Genomic DNA, 21,238 nt, shown 5'->3' on the forward strand with positions numbered 1-21,238 from the left:
GAGTAACCTTCATGTGAGAAATCCTGACATGCACAACAGAGTCACAGATTTGAAATCAGCTGCAAATATATATATATCTGATAATTTTGTTGCTGACATGTTTCTTTTCTAATCAGAAATGGCATACTCAGAAATAATCCTCAGTAAATAAGATTGTACAACAAAACAGAAAAACAAAATCTGAGTTAAAGCAGATGACAGTTTACATTTCTCAAACTGTGTAGATTTATCAGACCATTTTTTTGCTCAATGTCATTGTCTGCTATATGGTTACTCCAAGGCTGTAATTAGTTCAATCTGCTATCTTCATCCAGTGATTTTTTACTTTATAACTTGGGATAGTTGATTTTATTTTTTTCTCTTAGATTGTACTCTGAGGGAAAGACATAAATAATTCATTATCAAGTATATAATAAATATCAAGTGTATAATGAAATATCTAGTGGCTTCTAAATGCTCTTTAGAAGCAAGGTTAGTACCTAAGAATCTATCTTCTGTCCTTTGATGTCAATCTCTCCCTAATTAGTAAAGCTCGTATTAAATCATAAAAATCAAAAAATTCAATGTATTATGTATACACAAAGTGCCAAAGACTTATAAAGAAAGATTGTTTACAGGTTCAACTTCATTTTTGGCATATAATTTCCAATTATTACAAACCAAGTATATTAAAACTTTACACAAAGATCTATTTTTAGTCTCTAATATGAAAGTTTCTCTTTGGACCTTATTTTTTCAAAAGACTGTTCATTTTCCTACATACCACATATCGTATGTTATGTTCTAAAATAGTATGGTGGAATGTGGAGAATTTTGTTTTGGGGAAATAATAAATTCCTTTGGCTCTGTAAATATGGCTTTGTTCATCCCTCAGGTGCATGATCATTATCTGAGTCTATCTCGGCTTTTCTCTTAATTTAAACAAGAGCCACCTACACTGGCTTTTTTTTTTCCTGTAAGCAAAAAATCACGTTTTTTACTTACAGACACATATGCAGAAGTAGATGTGCAGCCTCTTATATTAAAAAGTGTATTAAGATTTCTTAAAAAAACTTAAGAGCTAATTAATTCATGAAAGAAAATTAGCACTAATTATAATGTCACACAGTTTTTCTTTGCTGCAATTTCTAGCTAAGTTGTTAAAGTTTCTGTGTCAGAATAGTACATATGCCAAAGCATCTTGCATCCTCAAGGGACACATAAAATACCTTCTCGATAGCTAAATACAGATAGTTATACAATGGTTCTCGACAAAATATCCAATTTAGTGCTAGTTGAAAGTTCACCTCCCTCCCACACAAACACATGGAATGGGGCCACGGACCAGGAACCACACACAGAAAAAAACAGCAAGTAAATCTCTCACCTCTTCCTGCAAAATGTTTTACTAAAAATCATAATACACAGGGAAATGACACTCAAACATGCATACTGCCAGCTATGTTTCTTTCCTCTCCAGTGCAGCCACTGCATTGAGCTGAAAAGCTGCACTAAAACTCAGTATTGTCTTACTTGCAGCCAGAGGGATATTCCATTTCCAGCCCATTTGTGCATTAGCACCCGTGTAAGTGTCTTTGGGTAGATCCTGGCACTACTCTCTGCATTCTCCCTTTCCACAGCACACCACTATGGACAGCCACTCTGTTCCTCCATCACTGTCATTGGTATTCAGGGGAGCCTGTTCAGCATGCAGTGAAAATTAAAATAAAAAATATGCATATCTGCCCCGAACCTCCTGAGGTAAACAACAGCTTTAGTCTATTGATCTGTAACAAAAGGCAGAGCTTAGAAGGACAAACTCCTCTAAACTGGAGTCCATTTGTGCAGTGTTTTAAATGCCATTAAAGTCTCATTGACTTCTCCAGACTTTTCCCAAGGCTTTTGCCATTAGCAGCAGAGGTCCATATTCAATAACTGTTGAAGTGATATTATAGACTGAATATACTGAATAAAAGCAGATACACTGAGGAAAATTATTCACAGCATTGCATTAGGAAACCATTTTGTGTTGCCTCATGTAAAGCAATTGATATACAGCAATGTTACAATGCACATTACTGTAGAGTTACTACATCACCCAGCCTTGCTTAACATCCCAGGCTCAGAATCAGTTTGGCCACAATGTCTGCTAAGAGCTAGTGATTTTGGAGTGCTACATATGAGATATGTCAGACAGATCTGTCTTTCAGAAAGTATTAAATCTCTGTCATAAGCACACATTTTGAAAGAGTGAAATGGACATCCAAATGTTGAGACCCAACAGAGTAGTCTTTTAGAAAAATTTGGCCTCCATAAACACTGATGTAATTCAGGATTAATGCCATGGAGCTGAAAAGATTACAAAAACAAAAGAGCAATATGAGATTGGATTTAGGCATCCAAAGTCTAAAATCTCCAATATATATTTAAAGAAAAGTAACTTACTCCAGCATTTGGAAATTGTGGCCTATTGAAAAGCATGAAACCTCTAAAATGTTACTTGAATGCCAGAAAAGTAATACTTTAAAAAGTCAAGACAAAAATGCCAAGAGGAACAGAAAGGAGTGAGCCAGACACTCTAACATGTTTGTTTCCACCTTGTCCATGAGTTCGGCAAGTGCTGCAGCTCTCCAAACATTTCTGGGTATTAACTACTGGACAATTCCTGCCCTCAGTGACTGACACAGCTGTCATCTCACAAAACAGAAACATAGATGTGAACTGGGCTTATATAATAACGTTCCTAACTAGAAAAAATACCAACTCAGAAACATGTGCCAATGGCAATACCTACATTTAGCTGTGACTTTGTACCCGCCCAGCGGAGGGTCGTGGCCTTCCACAGCATCGAATCCTGCTGACACCAGGACAATTTCTGGATCAAACTCGTTGGCAGCTGGCATAATCACAGTCCTGTAGAATGTAAAGAACCCAATGTGATAAAATTAAAATAACTTCCATCTTCATTATATAAATTGTCACAATCAGAAAAACACACAACACAAGATATTTTACTTTAATTCAACCAGTCTTCATGGCAGCTGTTCAAGTCCAAGGCTTCAATCAATTTCTTTCTGTAATCACTCTTTTTTCTTTTCTATAACTGAGAAAAAAAGGCAGGTACATGTGAAAGCCTCTAATATTACTTACACATCTGTGTCTGTTTTATCCTGCTGCCTATAAAAAGCTGCCTCTTCCAGGGAAGTGACTAATGGTTTACAGAGACCTCTCAAAGCCTGACTGGAAACCCGGACTGCTCCAGTTAGTGCGAACTTGGTGTAAATTTGAACTATAAATTTCTTTTGGGAAAATGTTTGCTTTCCAAACTCTTTTTTTTTTTACTCCTTAACATTTTTAAATGTTTGTCGAGGTGGGGGGTGACTCTAGCAAAGGAAAAACATGAAATTCCCTTAATCAAATCCAGACTATGTTGTCAAGCCTTTCCAAGGTCAAGCATAACAGGAATGTGACAACCACAAACTAGTGACAGCAACCCCTGCTGGAGTCAGGAAGATAATTCAGCCCTTTACAGTCACAAAGATTCCACTTTTTTAACCCCTTCCTTGACAAACTTATGTGCGGATATTTTATCACTTTGATTTTGCCCTTCTCCAATCTCAAAGCATGAAGGATGTATTGAAGGAGAAGATAAGCCCCTGTGCTCTGCACTTGCAGATGTGTTCTTTCAGGCTGACTCCAAAGGGAAGGAGTAAGGATGGCTTTTCCACTGGTTTGACAAACCCTGAGACTCTAACAGCTGTGCTAAAACAGGGAGAAATGGCTAACATTAAAAAGCAAATACATATATGAATGTTCTATCACAGATAAATTAACTCTAGAAAAACCCAATTGGTCTACACACGGGAAGATTAATTTTGTGCATGTGTAATGCTATTTGTTTAAGTTCAATGTTTATTAATTTATTTGATAAACAATTTAGTCCAAAGAAATCATATATTTGTTGAAAGTTTTAGGTTTTCTGTGGAAAAAAAAAAGACCCATCAACGATATTAACAATTCTTTAGGTTTTTATTTAGTTTAATTTTTGATCTATGCATTATAAACTATATTTTGTTTTTCTTTTCCTCAAAGGTAATTTTAATATTCAGAAAATGTTCCTTTTACTTGTTAATCATAAAAAAGAGAACTCATATGAAGCAAAAAGTCTTTTTCAGGGCATACAGCATTTCAAAGAATATAGTTTTACATTAAAAAAAAGATAAAGGCTGCTCAAAATATTTTGGTGATTTTGCTGAAATTTCACGACAAATATTTGCAGGCAAAGTGATATGAGTTGTGAAATATTCCTTTTTTTACATGTCATTAGTAGGCCTCTGCTGAAATATGGATTCCTGTACTGAACACTGCCCTTCAAGAAGGACCTAGGCCAACCGGAGAGATCAAAAGCAAAGAAAAAAATTCTAAAAAACATAACTTAAGTGGATAAATAATATAATTATAACTATTCAATTTGCATAACATGGGAGCAAATATTATCAAAGTGCACAAATACGTAAGTCATTACAAGAGGAAAGAAATAACCTGTTCTGTATCCTGTGCACAGGACCTGAAGCAGCTGCAGCAGGAAACCTGTATTTCAGACACTGGTACAAGCTTTTAAATAGTAAGAATAAATAATAATATAAATAAAATGTTTAAGAAAATTGGAGACTTTCCATCTCTTGGACTTTTTTATAACAGCTAAAACAAATATCCACCAAGCTTGCTACAGGTTTGCGCTGACATGGCCTGGAGGCAGGCAGTCAATTACTTCTCCTCTAGGTTTTTTTTCCCTATTGTTCCACCATGTAGAACTCTATAACACATAAAATACACATTTGAATACTTACACTAGACACTACAGTGACTGAGCTTTTGCAGGCTAATCTCCACAAAGCTAGGGAACAATATCAGGAATAAAGGTCTCCTATGCAACCACGTCTTATCTTATGTACATACCTTCTGATACTCTAATTACAAATTCATTGTCTGAAGCAACACATACTTCCCAAACTTCCCCACGTCTGCAACACATGTGGCATGGATCCTGATTACTGGCGAGGACTGTGGCTGATACACAATCATCATCTGTCCCCATAGCACCATACATCATACACACTGAAAGAAGGAGGGATCCTATGAAGAACCCTCCCTATCTGCAGCCACTGGAGTTTTTGCCCTCCTCCTCTCCATTCATATTTCCTCAAATTCAAGTCAGGCTCGGCTTTTTATTTCTTCATGTCAAACAAAGTGCCAGCACCACAGAGTACAGTATAGACTAAGCTCAGGAGTGCGTTCAGTGCAGAGAAGCACTGCAAGTTCAAGTTGCCAAACAGTAACAAGTCTTGCCAGCCTAGCACACAAAGAAATCTTTGAGAGTCCTATAATTTGGAAAATTGGGAAAATCTACCACACTTCCACCACATTTCAAGACCTTGATCCAAAGTGTAAAGATGTCAGCACATTCTTTAATAACAATGGGGCAAAACAATGCATTTGACCCTTAATCTCCTTCATAGAAGCAGCAAAAATTGTTTAGACACAGTTTATTCAAAAATTTTGTCAAATAAATATGTCTGACATTAAAACTGCCAGCCATACTGTGTAGCAATAGGAGAATCATTAAATAGTGAAAGCATTTGGTCTTTTGACACAAAGAACCAGGAACAGCTATTAACACCATCTTTAATAGTGCTGAACAGGAAATAGTAGCACATTCATAAATCTCTACAGAAATGATATATAGGAATCTCAGCTAAAGAAAGGAGAAGGCTATATAATGCTAATAACTGGATGTGGCATTTAAAATTCAGTGTTCTGTTACTGCTTTCAGTATTACCTGAATTCATATTACCAAAAAAACAGCTAAGAGAATTTTTCTGAAAGAAACAATCTTTTTCTCTTAAAAATGTACAGAGTGCCTGTTACATTTCACCAGAAAAATAACATCCTACTTTTGCTGTAATATTGTCTTACAAACTAAGAACTTTGCTGCTGCTACTCTGCATGCAATGTACCAGAAGAGCTAACTTGCATGCCCTGTGTTGTTCTCTTGTTTTCATCCTCCATAGTACGGAGTGAAGTAGAATTTCAGAGCTCATCCATTTTATACCGTTCTTTCTTTAATAATGAAGAACTCTAAGGACTTCTCTTTTTGAAAGATTCCATGGAAAATGAAAAAAATAATCTTTTACTGGAATAGCAAGCTTGACTCCTTTCTTAAACATCTCACAGTGTCCCTGGTCCTTGTTACAGCAGTCAAGCCTACCATTTGGTCTTTCAAAAAGACGACAGCCATAAGTCTTTCAATTGCAAAGACTTGTGGTCTTTGGTTCCTAAATCTCTAATCCAGTCTTCTACATTAATCTACAGGCATTTAGGTGGTTACTCTTTTAAATAAATTCTATTATATCTCTGCTCAGAAAAGAGCAACTTAACATCTGGAAAACAGCATTTGGTTTGGAGCTTATGTAGGTAGGACAACTCTAATTTTTGTCTAGCCTTGGCAGTAACTGCTTTGTGACAAAAAGCACATGAAAATTCTTTCACAAAAATGACACATATTTTCCTATCTTATGAAGTTTTATGAGGAATTATATACACACACACCTTTTTAAATATAGTCGTACTTTCATCAGGACATACATAAAAACTTTAGTCATTTGTCATCTCTAAGGCTTTAGCACCTTCACATGAATATCTGTCTTTAGGAAAACCACAGAATCATAGAGCTGTAGAATAGCTTGGGTTGGAAGGGACCTTTAAAGATCATCTAACCCAACCCCCCTGCCATGGGCAGTGGCAACAAATGTTTTGAAGTTGGTAGCTGTAAAGCAAGCCTAGAGAAAGCAACATGAAGATCACTTCTCCCTGGTAAACAATCTTTTCCTACCAGGATGGCTGGGCAGGCAGTGACCTGATCCTTCACGATCTCTTGGGAGCAGAGAATCATCAGACCCTGTGTCTTGCACCTTTTCTATCTCTTCTACACTCTGGAGGGCACAGCAAGGAGTAAAAAGGAGAAATCATCTACTGACTACCTCCTCAGGAGCTCCTATGTCACTTCCCTTCTCTGCTGCCCTCTGAACCTAATCATAACAGAAAATATGTTGGTGTGGGGTTTTTTTTAAGCAGGCAAATAACATTGGTCATACACTTATACATATTCATGCTAACCTTCCGAGATTCCTCAGACCAGCCCTATGCTCAGAAGTCAGGCTGCAGCTGGCAGGATTTGTTACGGTGCAAAGGGTCAAAATTCTGCTCACCAGAAATCCTTGCAAGGGTGCACTGGCAGCCTGCATTCAGACCCTGCTAGAAACACTGATTATCTTATGCTCAGCAGGAGTAAGAAATATGATTTGCTTTCTGAACATGGGTCACCAGACAGGTACAGACTGGGGACTGGCAGGCCATCACTTCTTTTTGAAGTCAGTCAGGCTCCAGAGCTTATCAGCAAACTGAAGTTAAAGCTAGGATCTTTCTCTGACAAAACAAGCAGCTTTTGTCAGAAAAGAAATAGATTTTATTCTTCCACTATGACTCACACTCTCCTCCACTTCCTTCTCCAAAGAAAATAAAATACATAAAAGTGATATTTATTTTCTGTGATCTGAATTATATAGAAGCATAAGTATTTGGTATACCATATTCACCTAATGATGACAGCAGTTATAAGAGCATCTTGCCTGGCTGACTGTTTTTTACTTTTCTCATTCATTTTCATTAATAAACATGTCAAAAGTCGAAAGCTTGAGCAGCTGCATCGCAGAAGTTATTTGTCTAAACATTTGCAGTTTCACAGAGTGAAACTGTGTCTTCCAGATCAATGTAATGCAGATTCTTCTTTCAGTCTGATGGTACTGGGAACTGAGAATGTATCTGGGAAGCTGAAGAGCTTTCTTTTTGTCCAACTAAGGAGATTTCCCCAAAGAATTAATATGTTCCATTTGGGTATGCTGCTGTCTGCAGAGAAGCCAAGGGATGGCTTCCAGTTGGGTGTAGTTCTAGAGAAAACATCAGGCATGTGATCCTCCCCTCCCCACCAATCTGAACATCAGATGCAAAGACATTGAAGCGATTCTACCAAGGAACTCTGTTTCTTTTATTCTTCTATTCTATTTTTGTACATTCAAAGCACATGGCTAGGATGCTACCAAACATTTGTTTTCCCAGAAGAGATTGCAGAGAAGTACCCAACGCAGAAATGACTCTCCAAGCACCACGACACAGAGCTGGAAATCTCCAAAGAAAGCTAAACGTATACAAATAGCTACAATTTTTTTGCCGTATTGTTAATTTAAAAAGGAAACAAGCAGGAATACCAGCCCCGGACAATAATTTATGTAACTGAGAAAAATAATCAGTTACAAAAATTAATGGACATAATAAATGCAGATTGGAATGGCTTAGCAACATAAATTATTTGCTCTTTCCCTAAAATCCTCTAGTGTTTTCATCCAGTGATCTCAAAGTACTTTGAGAACACTGAAAAATGAAAAGGTTCATATCTTCAGCTGGTATAGATCAGTATAGCTGTTTCTGATTGCATACTCCTCTAAAGCAGTGTCTTGGTTGACAAACAGGCATTTCTTTACTCATTTGACAGATGAATCAGCTAAAACTAAAAGCTGGTAAAAGCCTTGAATAAATTACCCAGTTGTCTCTCGAAAAACCTTGAGAGAAAATGCAGAAGACTCTAAAGTCCATAACCTCAACAAGTAGGGAAAAAACCCCTAAAAATGCAGTATTATTTGTTCAGTTACACCAGACCTGTATTTTGCAGGAATATAGATATATACAATACATTACTGCTATTATAGTGGGGATTTAGCTTCCAAATGGAGACTCAGTCTGTTGTCTGAAAGAATGTAGGTCTGCCTACAGTTTCTCAGTTTCACATCATGCAAATAAAATACTGTACCAAACAATCACTGTGTCGTCCTACCTTAAAATAACACAAGGTAAAGTAAATTAATTAATGTTCCCTGACAAAAACAAATCAGAAAGCATTTAAAGGATTGCCCCTATAGGTATGTGGAACTTATGGTATCTATTATTTTTACGTGTTGTTTGCACATATGTTTTAATGTAACACAGTATCAAGTAATGTCTCTTCTAACAGGAAGCAACATAGATTTTCTGTACAACTTGCAGATAATACAATTGCACCAACTGGCTTTATGAGTGTCTCTCACTAAAATTTTGGTTTACTTTGACGACAATGCTTTGTGCCAGTTCTGCCAAGTTCATCAAGGCCAAACTTGAGAACATTCCCTCAAAACTCCTTGATGACTATCAGCTGACCATCAGCTTTGTCCTGGATTTATCCTCTAAAGCATACCTAAATTCTGCCAATTTTGTCTGCATTAATTTCTAAGATGAATTAAAAATTCCAAGAATTTTATAGAAGTTCTACCTCTACAGCCTTTATTTTCATATATTTTCTTTTATTCATCTAGGTTTTCTTTTTATATCACTTTAATAATTGTATTTCTTCTCTATTTTTTTTAAGAACAGCCAGTATTCCTGTCCTTACTTTTATTTTATAGTTACCTTACTTGCTCTCTGGAGATACAAAATTTTTTTTTTCAAGGGGCAAAAGGTACCACATCAATACAAAGTCCTCAGTACTGCAAATCATGTTCATGTCACTGGCATTTGCACATGGTTTTGAACTTAATCACATGCCAAAATATTTAAAGGGTCAAGGTCTTCCATGGATGCACCCATTTAAAGACCATTTATAAAGTTAGCAATTTTAAATGTTATAACTGTAGGAGTATCTAAGTCTCACTGAATGAAAAGTTTTAGGAGCACCAACAGTTTGTTTCTTAGTTGTCTTGCTTGCTTGCCTTTTTTTTGTTGCTGTTGTTGGTTTTTTGTTTTTTTTCTTCTAAAGACATTTTTGGGGCCTGAGGCTATTATTTGTGCGTTTCTTTTTAAATGAATAACTGGCATCCTTCGTATAACTTTCCCGAATTCTATTACAGCTGGAACTGCAAGATTTGAAGCAGACAAAAAGTATATGAAATATTGTCTAAAATATCTGCTCATCCTTCTATTTTTATTATTTAAAAAGGTGGTTTCAATTAAATTATAAGGACTCTTCTACATTTGATCTATAATATGCCTCAGTCAGAGTCTCTGAACTAGCATAAAAAGGACCAAAATAAGGAAAAGTTAACACACAGAAAAACTATGAGAAGAGGTATCACTTTGTGTTTTCCAGAATTCACTTAAAATTTAATAGCATAGTCAAGTAAAATTATCCAACTTCTTGAAACACAGACAAAAGTATATACACATGTACTATGCACACTCATTTCCATATTCAAAACAGAGTAAAAATCACAGTGCAGGGGTAAAAAGGTAAAGGGATTGGCTAAAGATTATAGTAAATGAGCTTGTTCAAAAATCATGAGTGTAAGCATCTCTCAGATGAGTATAAGTTTAAAGAAAAGGTTACCTTAAAAGGCAAGTTTGCAAGTATCAAAGGAAAGTATACTGTGGAAAGCCTTCTACAGAAATATAGGCAAAGATAATACTGGCAATAGCACCATTATTTTACCCTGAAAAACTGAGTTCAGAAAATCTGCATTTTTTATCAAATATTCCTCTGTCTTCTCAGACTCTTGTGGAAGCACTTACATGATGAAAAAAAATTACTTTTTAGTTATTTCTCAGATCTCAAATAAAGCTAGTTGGTAACATGCCATTCTTGTGAACAATTTATTTACTAATTCCAGTTGTTAGCTAAAGGACTGATGTGGCTTCCAAGAGCTGCAAAACTGAAGATGATATATGAGGGAGGGGAAGTAGAGGTTTAATTTGCAAGACAGAGTTTAAAATAAAACATAGAATAACCTAAAATAGTATCTCCAACATTGAGAATGCAAAATGCTATAAATATGGAATCCCGCTATTTAAAGCCAATTATTTTTCTATCAAAGCCATTCTAACTTGCATGGGAAATGGTACTGACACATGCATACACACTGCCAAACTTTACCAGCAAGTATTAAGATATCATTTTAGCTTTCATGGTGTAACATGTTTCTACCAGAAAAATCAATTCAATGGTCATTACTCTACTTTATAGAAGAAAAAGAAAGTAAATAATTAGAAGCTTTTCTGCCATAATATAATAATTACATTTGGGGCTACTTTTTCAGTTTTAAAATTTGTATAATTGTTTAGAAAACATTACATTCTTATCAAGGCTGAAGATACTACAGTATTTTCTATAACAAAATAACTATCAGTTTTGCTTTTTTACTTTTTTATTTTATAAGTAATTTGTCTCAGCAGTATTTTATTATAAAAGACTTGGCCTGAAATGTTAACATAATAAACTAATAATACTACTAAAACAGTTCCCTGCTCCCAGTAATCTTATTATATAGTAATAAGATTGGTCATAAGAAAACAAAAGTAAGTGCTGTAATATCAGAAATACTTAAATACAGAGGCAAAATCTTGCCTCAAAGTGTCACATTTATAGAAATCACAAAATAAATGACAGCACGACATAGCCTCCAAGGAATTTCTTACATCTACAGAAAAGCACATTATTTTGAGCATATTCTACTTTTCAGTGTACTTTAGGGTACTTGAAATTTTTAAAAGTACATAGCCCTCTAAGAATAGTATAGGAGAAAGGAAAGCCTAGTACTTCTTTTACTGACATTTCACAGGAACGGTGGAATTGGAGAAAAAAAGGAAATGGTGCTGTTTTGAAAAAATTAAAAGAAGAGGGCCCTAGAGTATGAGTTTGTCTCTAGGTCCAAAATCTACACTCCTTGTTTATGAAAAAACCTTTAGAAAAGCTTTTCAGATTGGAGATATAAAATACAATTCAACACACAGAAATGAAGAACATACGTTACCTAACATTTACTTTTATTGATTATACAACAGCTTAGTCTGCAATGTCAACAACCTGCTTATGTAACCACAAACGATAATTACTTGACAAGTGTAAAGTAGTTTTCAGTTCTTGCTAAAGTGAGATGTGGGGAAGAAAGGAAGGTAAATCTGATTTAAAAATGCCTGGAGAAATGAATTGGAGTGGTTGCATTTTTCATGGGAGCAATAGGTTGAGTGGATAAAAGACACAGAGATCCCTTGGAAAAAGCACTTTCACCAAGAAATTTTCTTCACTTCTGAAAAGTACATTTTGCCCAGAAGGGGATTTTTTTTCCTTTTAAATGAAAAGAAAAGAAAACATTTTCTAGAAATCAAATTATTTATCAAGGTCATAGCCATTTGCAAAACCATATTTTCCACATGCTGTATTCATCAACATGGTTGTGAATACAAAGTTCATGAAGTTGTCTTAATTTTTTTTCTCAGAGGTCTCTACATATTTTCTTTCACAGACGCCTTCTTGCTTTGTCTTATATTTTCTTCCATATACATTTCTTCCATTTTCTTTAATAGTATTTTCTCTCTGGTTTTCTGGCTTATCATTAAACAAGAATTTCACAATTTTCTGGATAGCAACTGCCATTTTGGTCTGTATTGCTACTTTTCCTTTGAAGTAATGTTATTCAGAAAATTGCTCATATGACTAGTATTTTTCTGATGTTAGGAAGGGAAGATGCAGACATATATTATTTCCTCCTGTTTTTTGCTGAAGAACAACATACAGTGGCAGACAAGGAAAATATAGACATTTTCTTACCAACAAGTGCCTTTGATCTTAATTGATGCTACAGGCAGGATATTGATGTTACAGGCAGCAATAGCATTCACCACTTCTGTATAAGTAAACACAGGCATGTTTGTCTGCTTCATGCTTGGCAGAGCCCTGTCATTGGAACTGGGGCCACTTTGGACCAATTTATTGGTCAAACTCATTTGGACCAACTCTACATCTACCATGTATTTAAACAGACCAGCTGGCCTTCTTTCTGATAGGCAAAATACAGTTTCCCTCATATAAGAATGGTAATACAGTACAAAAACTTCAAGTCTTCTTACTTTATCTAAATTGAATGCCACTTAATGGATTCCATACTGGTATAATTTTATTGAGGATTTAGAAGAAACATTTACAGATAAGGTAAGGTAACACAGAAAAGCACGTTTCAATCCCTGCCCTTTTCTCCTCCTTCTTCCCTCCAACTCTCCCAGAAAATTCTCAGAGAGAGAGAAGATATCTGTGGGACCAGGGGGAACACTCTCACCAATGCACTAATCCCAAGGTACCACATGGTGTTAGAAACTACTTTTTCTGGTGCACTTTCAGCTACTGTTTGGTTAGAAATGTGATCTGATGTTGGCTCTGTGTAGCTTGGAGGAATCCTGTCTCTTTTATATGACCCTATCCCTATTCTTCCTTTACACTCATTTTACTCAGCTAAATAGAGGAAATCTGATAGACTTTGAAGACAGAGAAAATTTGATGTCAGCACTTAGAGATCAACTGAATTGAACGTGACTGGAAGAACTCAATTCACAAGTAAAAGTACCAGATTTGTTCAGGGAGTATCATCAGGTAGGCTGTTTTAAAATGAGAAACACTCGCCTGCAAGAGAGTTACACTTATGACTCAAAGACTGAAGCCAAAAAAGGGTTGGAGAGAACTAAGGCTCAGGAAAATATGAAGCCAAATATGACATGTTGAGGAAAACAGGATTTTTTTCTGGTTTCAGTAGTATGAAAAAAATATTTTTATACATAAAATTCAAAGGCAAGCACTTTCATCTAGAAAGAACTTTAAATATTAAGGAATCAATGTCACAAATAAGAATTTTAATAAAATACAAAAATAGTAAAAGAATTTGCATTAAAACAATATCTGAAACAAATCCCAAGATGATCAGAAGATACTGTATCAGCTTCAGAGAAACTCAAGTAATAATAGTACAAAAAGGATACATCTTGCACTCAGGGGCATAATGGGGAAAAAAGGATACAGAAAAAAGGAAAAATAAAAAGCTCTATAAAAGGCCTGCACACAACACCACAGAGTTCAGGAAAAACGTGACTCCTGCATTAATGTTGCAGTTTTTTTCTTTTTTCTTTTCAAGGAAGGAATAGTGAACAGCAAAGAACTTGGAATCTCAGACTGAAAAACAATATATGAAAATGCATATAAACTGCAGTGTGATTTAACGTTTTACTTGGGCTTCCATTGACTTCATGGAACCAATGTTTGTCCTAACAGATTTCATTTGACATATGCAAAAGAGTCACGTGGTCCTAGATCAATAATAACTTTTTTGGTGGTGTGTATGGAAGGAGCCTTTCATCTCTGCCAGGCATTTTACAGCAGAAAGGCAATCCCACTCAGCCCAAGAGGGTCATATTGACACATTGCTATTCCATTTGCCAATACAATCACTCACACCAACTCTTCACATTGTCAGGACCTCCTCTGAAGAAGGACTGAGAAAAAAATCAAGCTGAACTTTGGGATTTAACTGAAAAGGATCTAAAAATTACATTTTGACATTACTGAATTTGCCTTTCCCCAATGAACTTATGACCCTGTTCTTCTCTTGAAAAACTGAAGTGCTCACACCTCCTTTAATAATTTTTAGATCCTCTTTGGAGTGATAAATTGGACATTGTCCTCAACAGCATGAAACAAAAAAAGACTTTTTCTACCATATGCTACAGCAGTAAAAAAGAAAGCTGTTTCTCATTATTGGCTGGTCCATCCTCATACAGTCAGTTGTCTTGGAAAATGAGATTGACTCTAATTTCAAGAAAATGTAAGAATGAACTGAATCACATAGTTCCTTTATTCAATGTCCATCTAAACTTCCAGTGTTGGAACAAGCAATAAAAACATCCCTAAGCATGATTTCCACTTCTAGGTTTATTTTTGTTGCACTTCTCTCTCAGGGTGAAAATCAAAATAATATAATGACTTAAGCTGGAAACTTCAGTAAAATAATTGTGAAGTTTCAGAAAACATTGAAATAAATATAATTAAAATGTACATTCAAATCAAATTCACTTAAAAATAAAATAAAACAGTTATTCCAGGTTCGATATCTGGATGACACAATATATAGGGATCATGTAATTCAAATTCTTCACTCTGTCCTAAAAATGGACCTCTTACTGAGGCCAAAATATATATAATAAAACTTGAATTTTCCAAGTATTTCAGAAACCCCATCAGGACTTCATAATCATTTCTCTTCTAAGGATCTGACTTTAGTCAGCTTTAGTGCACTTACTGCAATTAAGTTACCATTACTTTATGAAATAATTCTGTCATTTCTTTACTTGAAATTGTCAACAGAACTTGTAAACTGTTCAAGGGGCTAGTTAAAAGCAGCGCTTTTCTTGCTGCTACCTTTGGATTACCAACAGTCTCCAAAACACTGAACCTTCTGGAAGTCAGGTCTTCAATTCCAGTTCCCAATCTAGATTTAAATACATGGAATTTTACACCAGCTGAGAAATCTGGCATATTATTCTCATCTACTCTTCATTAAAATAACTCTTCCAACATGATATTGCCAAAGCTGCCATAGGGAGGTGTGCAGTTACAGTGAATAGGAGGAAGTTTTTATCATTGCTAATACATGGGAGGTGATCCAGAATATTTTTTAAGTTGTGACCCCCTCAAGAAAGGTTAGAAGACTCTTGGCACCTACGCAAAAAGAATTTGTCAGCCTTTCAGCATGAACAGCTAAGGAAAAAATTACTTATTAAAATCTGTACTTTTGGTACTGTGTTGCTGTAAGATAGTTCAGTCTTTGGAAGAAAAAACAGAATCCTAAGTTAGTATAATATCAAGGGAATTTACAGAATGACTGTATATATAATCACTCAAGCTGCAGTCCTAATTTCAACACTTTCTGACTTTTTTGAGTTCATAAGATCAACGAAATAATATCTAGAGTTTAATTTTTGTTTTCTCACTTATTAGATACGTTATGTCTCTTTCCTTGTTTTTTTCATCCAGCTCTGCACACTTGATTGGAGACTATTAGTCAAGTAGTTTTTCAATGAGTTCCATCTAACATCAAATAAATAATTCATATTTTTTATATTATTTACCCAAGTTAGATTCAAAAAGATATTGAAGTAGCAAAAACATAATTTTAAATTTCATGTCATAGCTGTTAAATTGTTAACAATTTTTAAATTTTATTTTATACCTTGAATTCCAAAAAAACTGAGCTTTTAATTGGAAATCTTTAAAATTAATTCCAACCTCAAACATCAGTTGATGCTCTGACACTGGGAATATTGGCAACCTGTCAGTCCAAGTTAAAACCCAGTCAGGAAGGAAATAGTTATCTTTGAAGAGACTTGACTGTGGAATGAGAACTGGTAAATCTTACTTGCTACAATAAAAAGTAAGTCAGCTTTCCCATCACCTTGTTGCAGTGCTTTCTTCACCAAGAAAAGCAATGATAGAGATGAGGAATATCAAAGATAAAAGAGTACTTAAAAATAAGTACCATCCTGCCAAGGCTGATATATTCATCTCCATCTGGCTGTACTTCATTCCCTATAAATTCCATTGAATCACCAAAGAACCCAGTCTGATCATGGGGAAAAAAAAAATTAAAAAAAAAAAAGCTGCGAGTAAACCAACAAATTAGAAGTACTCTAGCTTGTAATCTAAGATCTCCTTTTTGCAGGATTGCTAACTTTGATTAATAAAGCTCAAGAATGTTTAAAGAAGCTGCTGCAATTCTAGAATACTCAGTATTTCTATAATTCATGCAGATATTGTACAGTGAAAAAAGCATTTAGAATTGAAAACCACTGTTATTTCAACAGCTAGAGGGTACACAGGCAACTTCCAATTTGGCTCTGTTTCTAATTGCAAATGAATCAAAATCTTGATAAGAAATATCTTCAGACTTGTGGTCCCTTGAACAGTTCCTACATTCTCTTTCCATAAATTAAAAAACTCAATTGGAAATAATTTTTTTTAATTCACAATCCCAAAAAATTGTAAATAAAGATTTATTATTGAGGGAATGAAGATTATTAAATCATGCTAATTTGAGAAAAAAAAAAAAAAGGTGTTTCAGCCCTGGCTTTTGTTTAACTTGTTTTCCATGCATTCTTGTTATCAATTCCTGTTATACATGGATACTTAATACAGATTCAATTGTAGGCCCTTTACAGCTTTAAAAGAAAATATACACTAGCAAAGAACAGACCTCGAGGAATTTAAAGTTTGGTTCAAAAAAACATGTAAATTTTTTGATGTTTATTTCAATCTAATCTATGCAAGGTCACCAATACTATCAGAACATCCTGTTATAGAATCTGTTTCTAATGCCAGGATGAAAAGATTCACAAAGTTCTTCCTTAACCCATTTAGAACTCTGTTAAAAGTTGTTTTCTTCTTATTATTCCAGAGTAGGACTAAGGCTATAAGTTTCTTTCAGTGTTTTATCCAGAGGAGTTCCACCATGCCTTGTGTAAATCCTTGTAGTCTTGTCTCTCTCACTTCATTGGCTTTTTGGCTTCCATCTGTTTTCTCTCATCTTTTCTTCCAGTATGCCTCATCTACATTCTCTCTCTACTCTGGTTTCTCTCATCTGCTTGTTCATTACTATTAGTCCAGCCCTCTATTATCCCCTTTACTTCCCAGTTATCTCAAAGAGGAGAGAATGTATGAGACCCAAGAGCTTAATTCTGAGAGATGCTGACCACTTTAACTTTTTTTTGACCTGCAAACTTTAATTGCTTTCCTTTTAATGTAGTTTTAAGACCATCTCAGATGTCTTCACTGACCTAAGTATGTTAGTTCTCTGAATGTTGCCTAAGGTACATTGTGCTGTTCTTCCTGGAAGCATAAATTTCTACAGGACCCATTTGTGCTTTTCACGGAAAACTGTAACTCCCTAGTGTCCTACCTGCACACAGGTTAGCACAGTATCATGTTACCTACTTTACTAATCTCTGAAGGGAAACTCCAAATATTTTATTTTTGCATCTTATTTTTATCTGTTGAAGAATACTCATAAAAAAAAAAAAACTAGACATGCATTTAAAGCCTTTTAGAATCACGAGCCAAATATGCTGAATTGAATTCAGACAGAAACTTCCAGTTTGAAGCTATTTGTTTTCCTCCTTAATAAAGAAAAGCCTTCCACAAATGTTCATAAGAGTACAGCAAGTTGCTGATCTTCCAGAAGTGAGCATATGGCATCACTTCTTGGGCCTTCATCATTTCTGACATTTGTGCATTTTGCCTTGCCATCTCTGGGATCTGTCTGAAAACACAATGCTAAAGACACTTAGGCAAGACCATCACCTCAGCATCAGGTCCATCATTTAAAGGATGCGTTCAGCATAATCCACAGAATTACCAGCACATTTCTGTGTCTCAGGATTGGGAACACTGGCTGGACACTTAACTGAACTACCAAGTCCAGTGAAGTCCTCTATGCTATGTCCTTTTCCCTTGGGACAGCTTCCAGTTACAGTAAAAGGCATGTCCTCCAGTTGAACACCCCTGAAGTAGGAAAACCCCATTTATCTTATCACCACTGCCCTTGTGCCTGCAGAAAACTGCATCAGTCAAAGCTTTCGTTCCTCAAATTGCCTTTCTCCACAGGCTGTCCAAGGAAATATTTTCAAGCACTCCCCCAAGCAGGGACAAACAGTAACATTCTTGCTCTTCCCAGTGTGAATGGATAAGAAAACTAACTACAAATCAGTGTCCCACTGTGGAGGAAATTTCTGGAAACTCCAGAGATTTCTACAGCTTAGAAATGAGGTTTAGAGACGTAGCTTGCATGTTGCCTCAATTACACCGTCTCTATCTCTTTCCTATGATTGTAAAAATTGTGAGAGGTTTGAATCAGAGACTGGAGAAAGGACCGTACTTCTGACAGAAGTTAGCTGATTTTAATTTTAACAAATAAAAGTAGCAGTGTTATACCATGTCACTTCACACGCCATGGCATTGTCAAACTCGTTTTTGAAGACTACAACATTTAAAACTTAGATGCTCAATGTGGACCTCTGTCATGGTAAGAGCTGCTACTGAAAGATGTAACTTGTCCTTCAGGCTTTCAGTGACGCTCTGTTCCAGAGGTTGACATCTGTGCCACAGGCAAAGCAGTGTTCATCTTTCAATGAAATGCCAGAGTCATGAAGCTGAGTGATTTGGGGCCTCTCTGTTCATAAGTAGATACTCAAGACAGCATTTTTGGAAGGCAGCCACAGAAGTGTACTATATTACAGAATAAATCACACTGAAAAGATGCTCCCTGTCAAGTTGGAGATACTTTCAGAAAAGATAAGTTACAGAAACCATCATATTTATGTGACTATTTCTACCTTTGTTAGTCACATAAGCTTATTTCACATACACTGTATGGTACTAGATGACTTCCCTGAAGATTTCATATAGATCACAATACCATAGGCTCTTAAATCTAGTGGAGAGGTCTCATTTTTTATAGTACAATGAAGTACAATTAAGGCATGATCTTCCTCTGACAGGTCTGAAATTATCTCCATCCCAGTTCCTTAGGGAGTGCGTTGAAATTTAGCCATTTAAAAGATCTCTAGCCAGTGTTTTAACTTCTCTGAACTCTCATAAATATTATCAGTTCTAAATTTCTGGAAAGGGTCCCTGTTGAGAGGTAGTCCCTTCAGGAGTATATAGCACAACCTGACTAAAACACAACCTGATCCCAGGATCTTGTTCTCATGTGTTTTGGTCTAAGTGCAGCCAACAATCCTGTCTAAGGAAGGTGCAATGCAAGGATATAACAGAAAGTGTACAACTGAAGTGGTAAACCTCTCACTTCATCAGTAAACTGAAGGAGAGACCTTCCCTAGGGATATGACTACAATGCATACTGCAGCTAGATGCAAAGATGTGTAGGTTCGAAATGAGTCAATGTGGATACTGAAAAACTCTTGTCAGGGGGACTTGGTTTTGTACAAGCTATTTCATGCTGCTAAGAAAAGGTAATTTATGTTAGCACAGTATATTAGCCTCTATAAAGCTTCTTCCAGCCTGAAAGATTAATTTGGGGACAGACATAAACTACCTACAGTGTGTGTGTGTTTATGTTTTGTCACTGTTCAGTAAAGACAAAATCAATTAGCATGGGTAGTTTATGAGAATTCTTCAGACATTGAAGCTTAAAGTTGACTGGACATGTTTACCCTTTCTTTGCAGGTATAGAAGTATAAACATGCTCTGAAACACTGGCTTAGGATATCTCTAACCATATATGGATGAAAATATGATTAACTGAGTTTTCCCTCAAGTATGTAAATAAATATTAACTGGAATAGAGAGACATTTAACCAGGAAGGGCATCCAAATCCAGATGCCAACAGCTAACAATATACTCTATGGGAGCTGAGGGTCTAAACTCCCACTGTGTTGCATGGAGGCAAAGGATTCAGTTCAGTTACCTACATGAAGATATCTAGTGACTTTTGGGAATTAGAGGAACCCTTCCTGGCCACCTGCACAATGTCCCAGAGATCTTCTGCTATAGCTGTCAGCCACAGCAGTAAGCCTCTGCTCCTCCTGTGCACCTCCTGTGGCATGACTTGTAAGGTTTTGCAAAATGAATCAAGGTCCTAGTCAGTAGAGACAGTGAAATCTAGGAAGTGATTGAGAAAACCAATGCCTATACCTGGTTAAGGTGAGCTACACAGCTGTCTCTCAGGTGGGCTGACCCAACTGAGCTGCATCACCCAGAGCTGCACACTGGGAATGCAGACTCCTTGCTGACATGCAGACACCTTTGCATTTACATTGCAGGGATCCGGTTGGATTTCTGAATTTGATCCTGAACTTCTCTCTGTTTATATAGTAGTTTATAGCCATAACCCAGTGTGAAATGAGAAGCCAAAAATCACAATTTCTTCAATGTTATTCAGTCATTCAAGCAAAAATCTCCTGCAGAGAAACCATTCCAGGAAGCCTTCTATTAACACTATTCTCAATCCAGTCTTAGGGTACTGGGACAGAGAAGGTGTCCTGGGTAGAGAGCAGAGGAACTCAAGCTTCTTTTTTCAAATATAAAGTCATCTCTCTTCATGTTCAGAGCAGAAAGGACATAGGGAAGTGAATCACATCTGTATAATCAAATTTTAGAAATAAGATCTGAAAATGTATGGCTGCGTTCCACGTTTTCCTTTAGGGTACTAATGCAAATTATTTCTACACAGCAGGCTGAACCTTCTATTTCCTCTCAACAGCTTGTACATTGCTACTTCTTGGTGCAAAAGTCATAGTTTGATCTGGGCAGCTGAAATTATTATACTAACTTATAACTGTAATTGTCTA

General features: G+C 36.0%; 1 protein-coding gene across 8 annotated transcripts in view; it reads right to left on the minus strand.

Moving 5' to 3' along the window:
• HDAC9 (histone deacetylase 9) overlaps positions 1-21,238 on the minus strand; it is a 457,129-nt gene that overhangs the window by 57,640 nt on the left and 378,251 nt on the right. For all 8 annotated transcript variants that reach the window (XM_066196204.1, XM_066196228.1, XM_066196196.1 and 5 more), the window contains one exon: positions 2,774-2,892. In XM_066196204.1, coding sequence (XP_066052301.1) covers positions 2,774-2,892 — 119 coding nt within the window. The remainder of the gene's footprint in view (positions 1-2,773; positions 2,893-21,238) is intronic.

Source organism: Chamaea fasciata, unplaced genomic scaffold (assembly GCF_029207755.1).
Source record: "Chamaea fasciata isolate MVZ Bird 193981 ecotype frontalis unplaced genomic scaffold, bChaFas1.0.hap1 SCAF_1, whole genome shotgun sequence".
Taxonomy (NCBI): domain Eukaryota; kingdom Metazoa; phylum Chordata; class Aves; order Passeriformes; family Sylviidae; genus Chamaea; species Chamaea fasciata.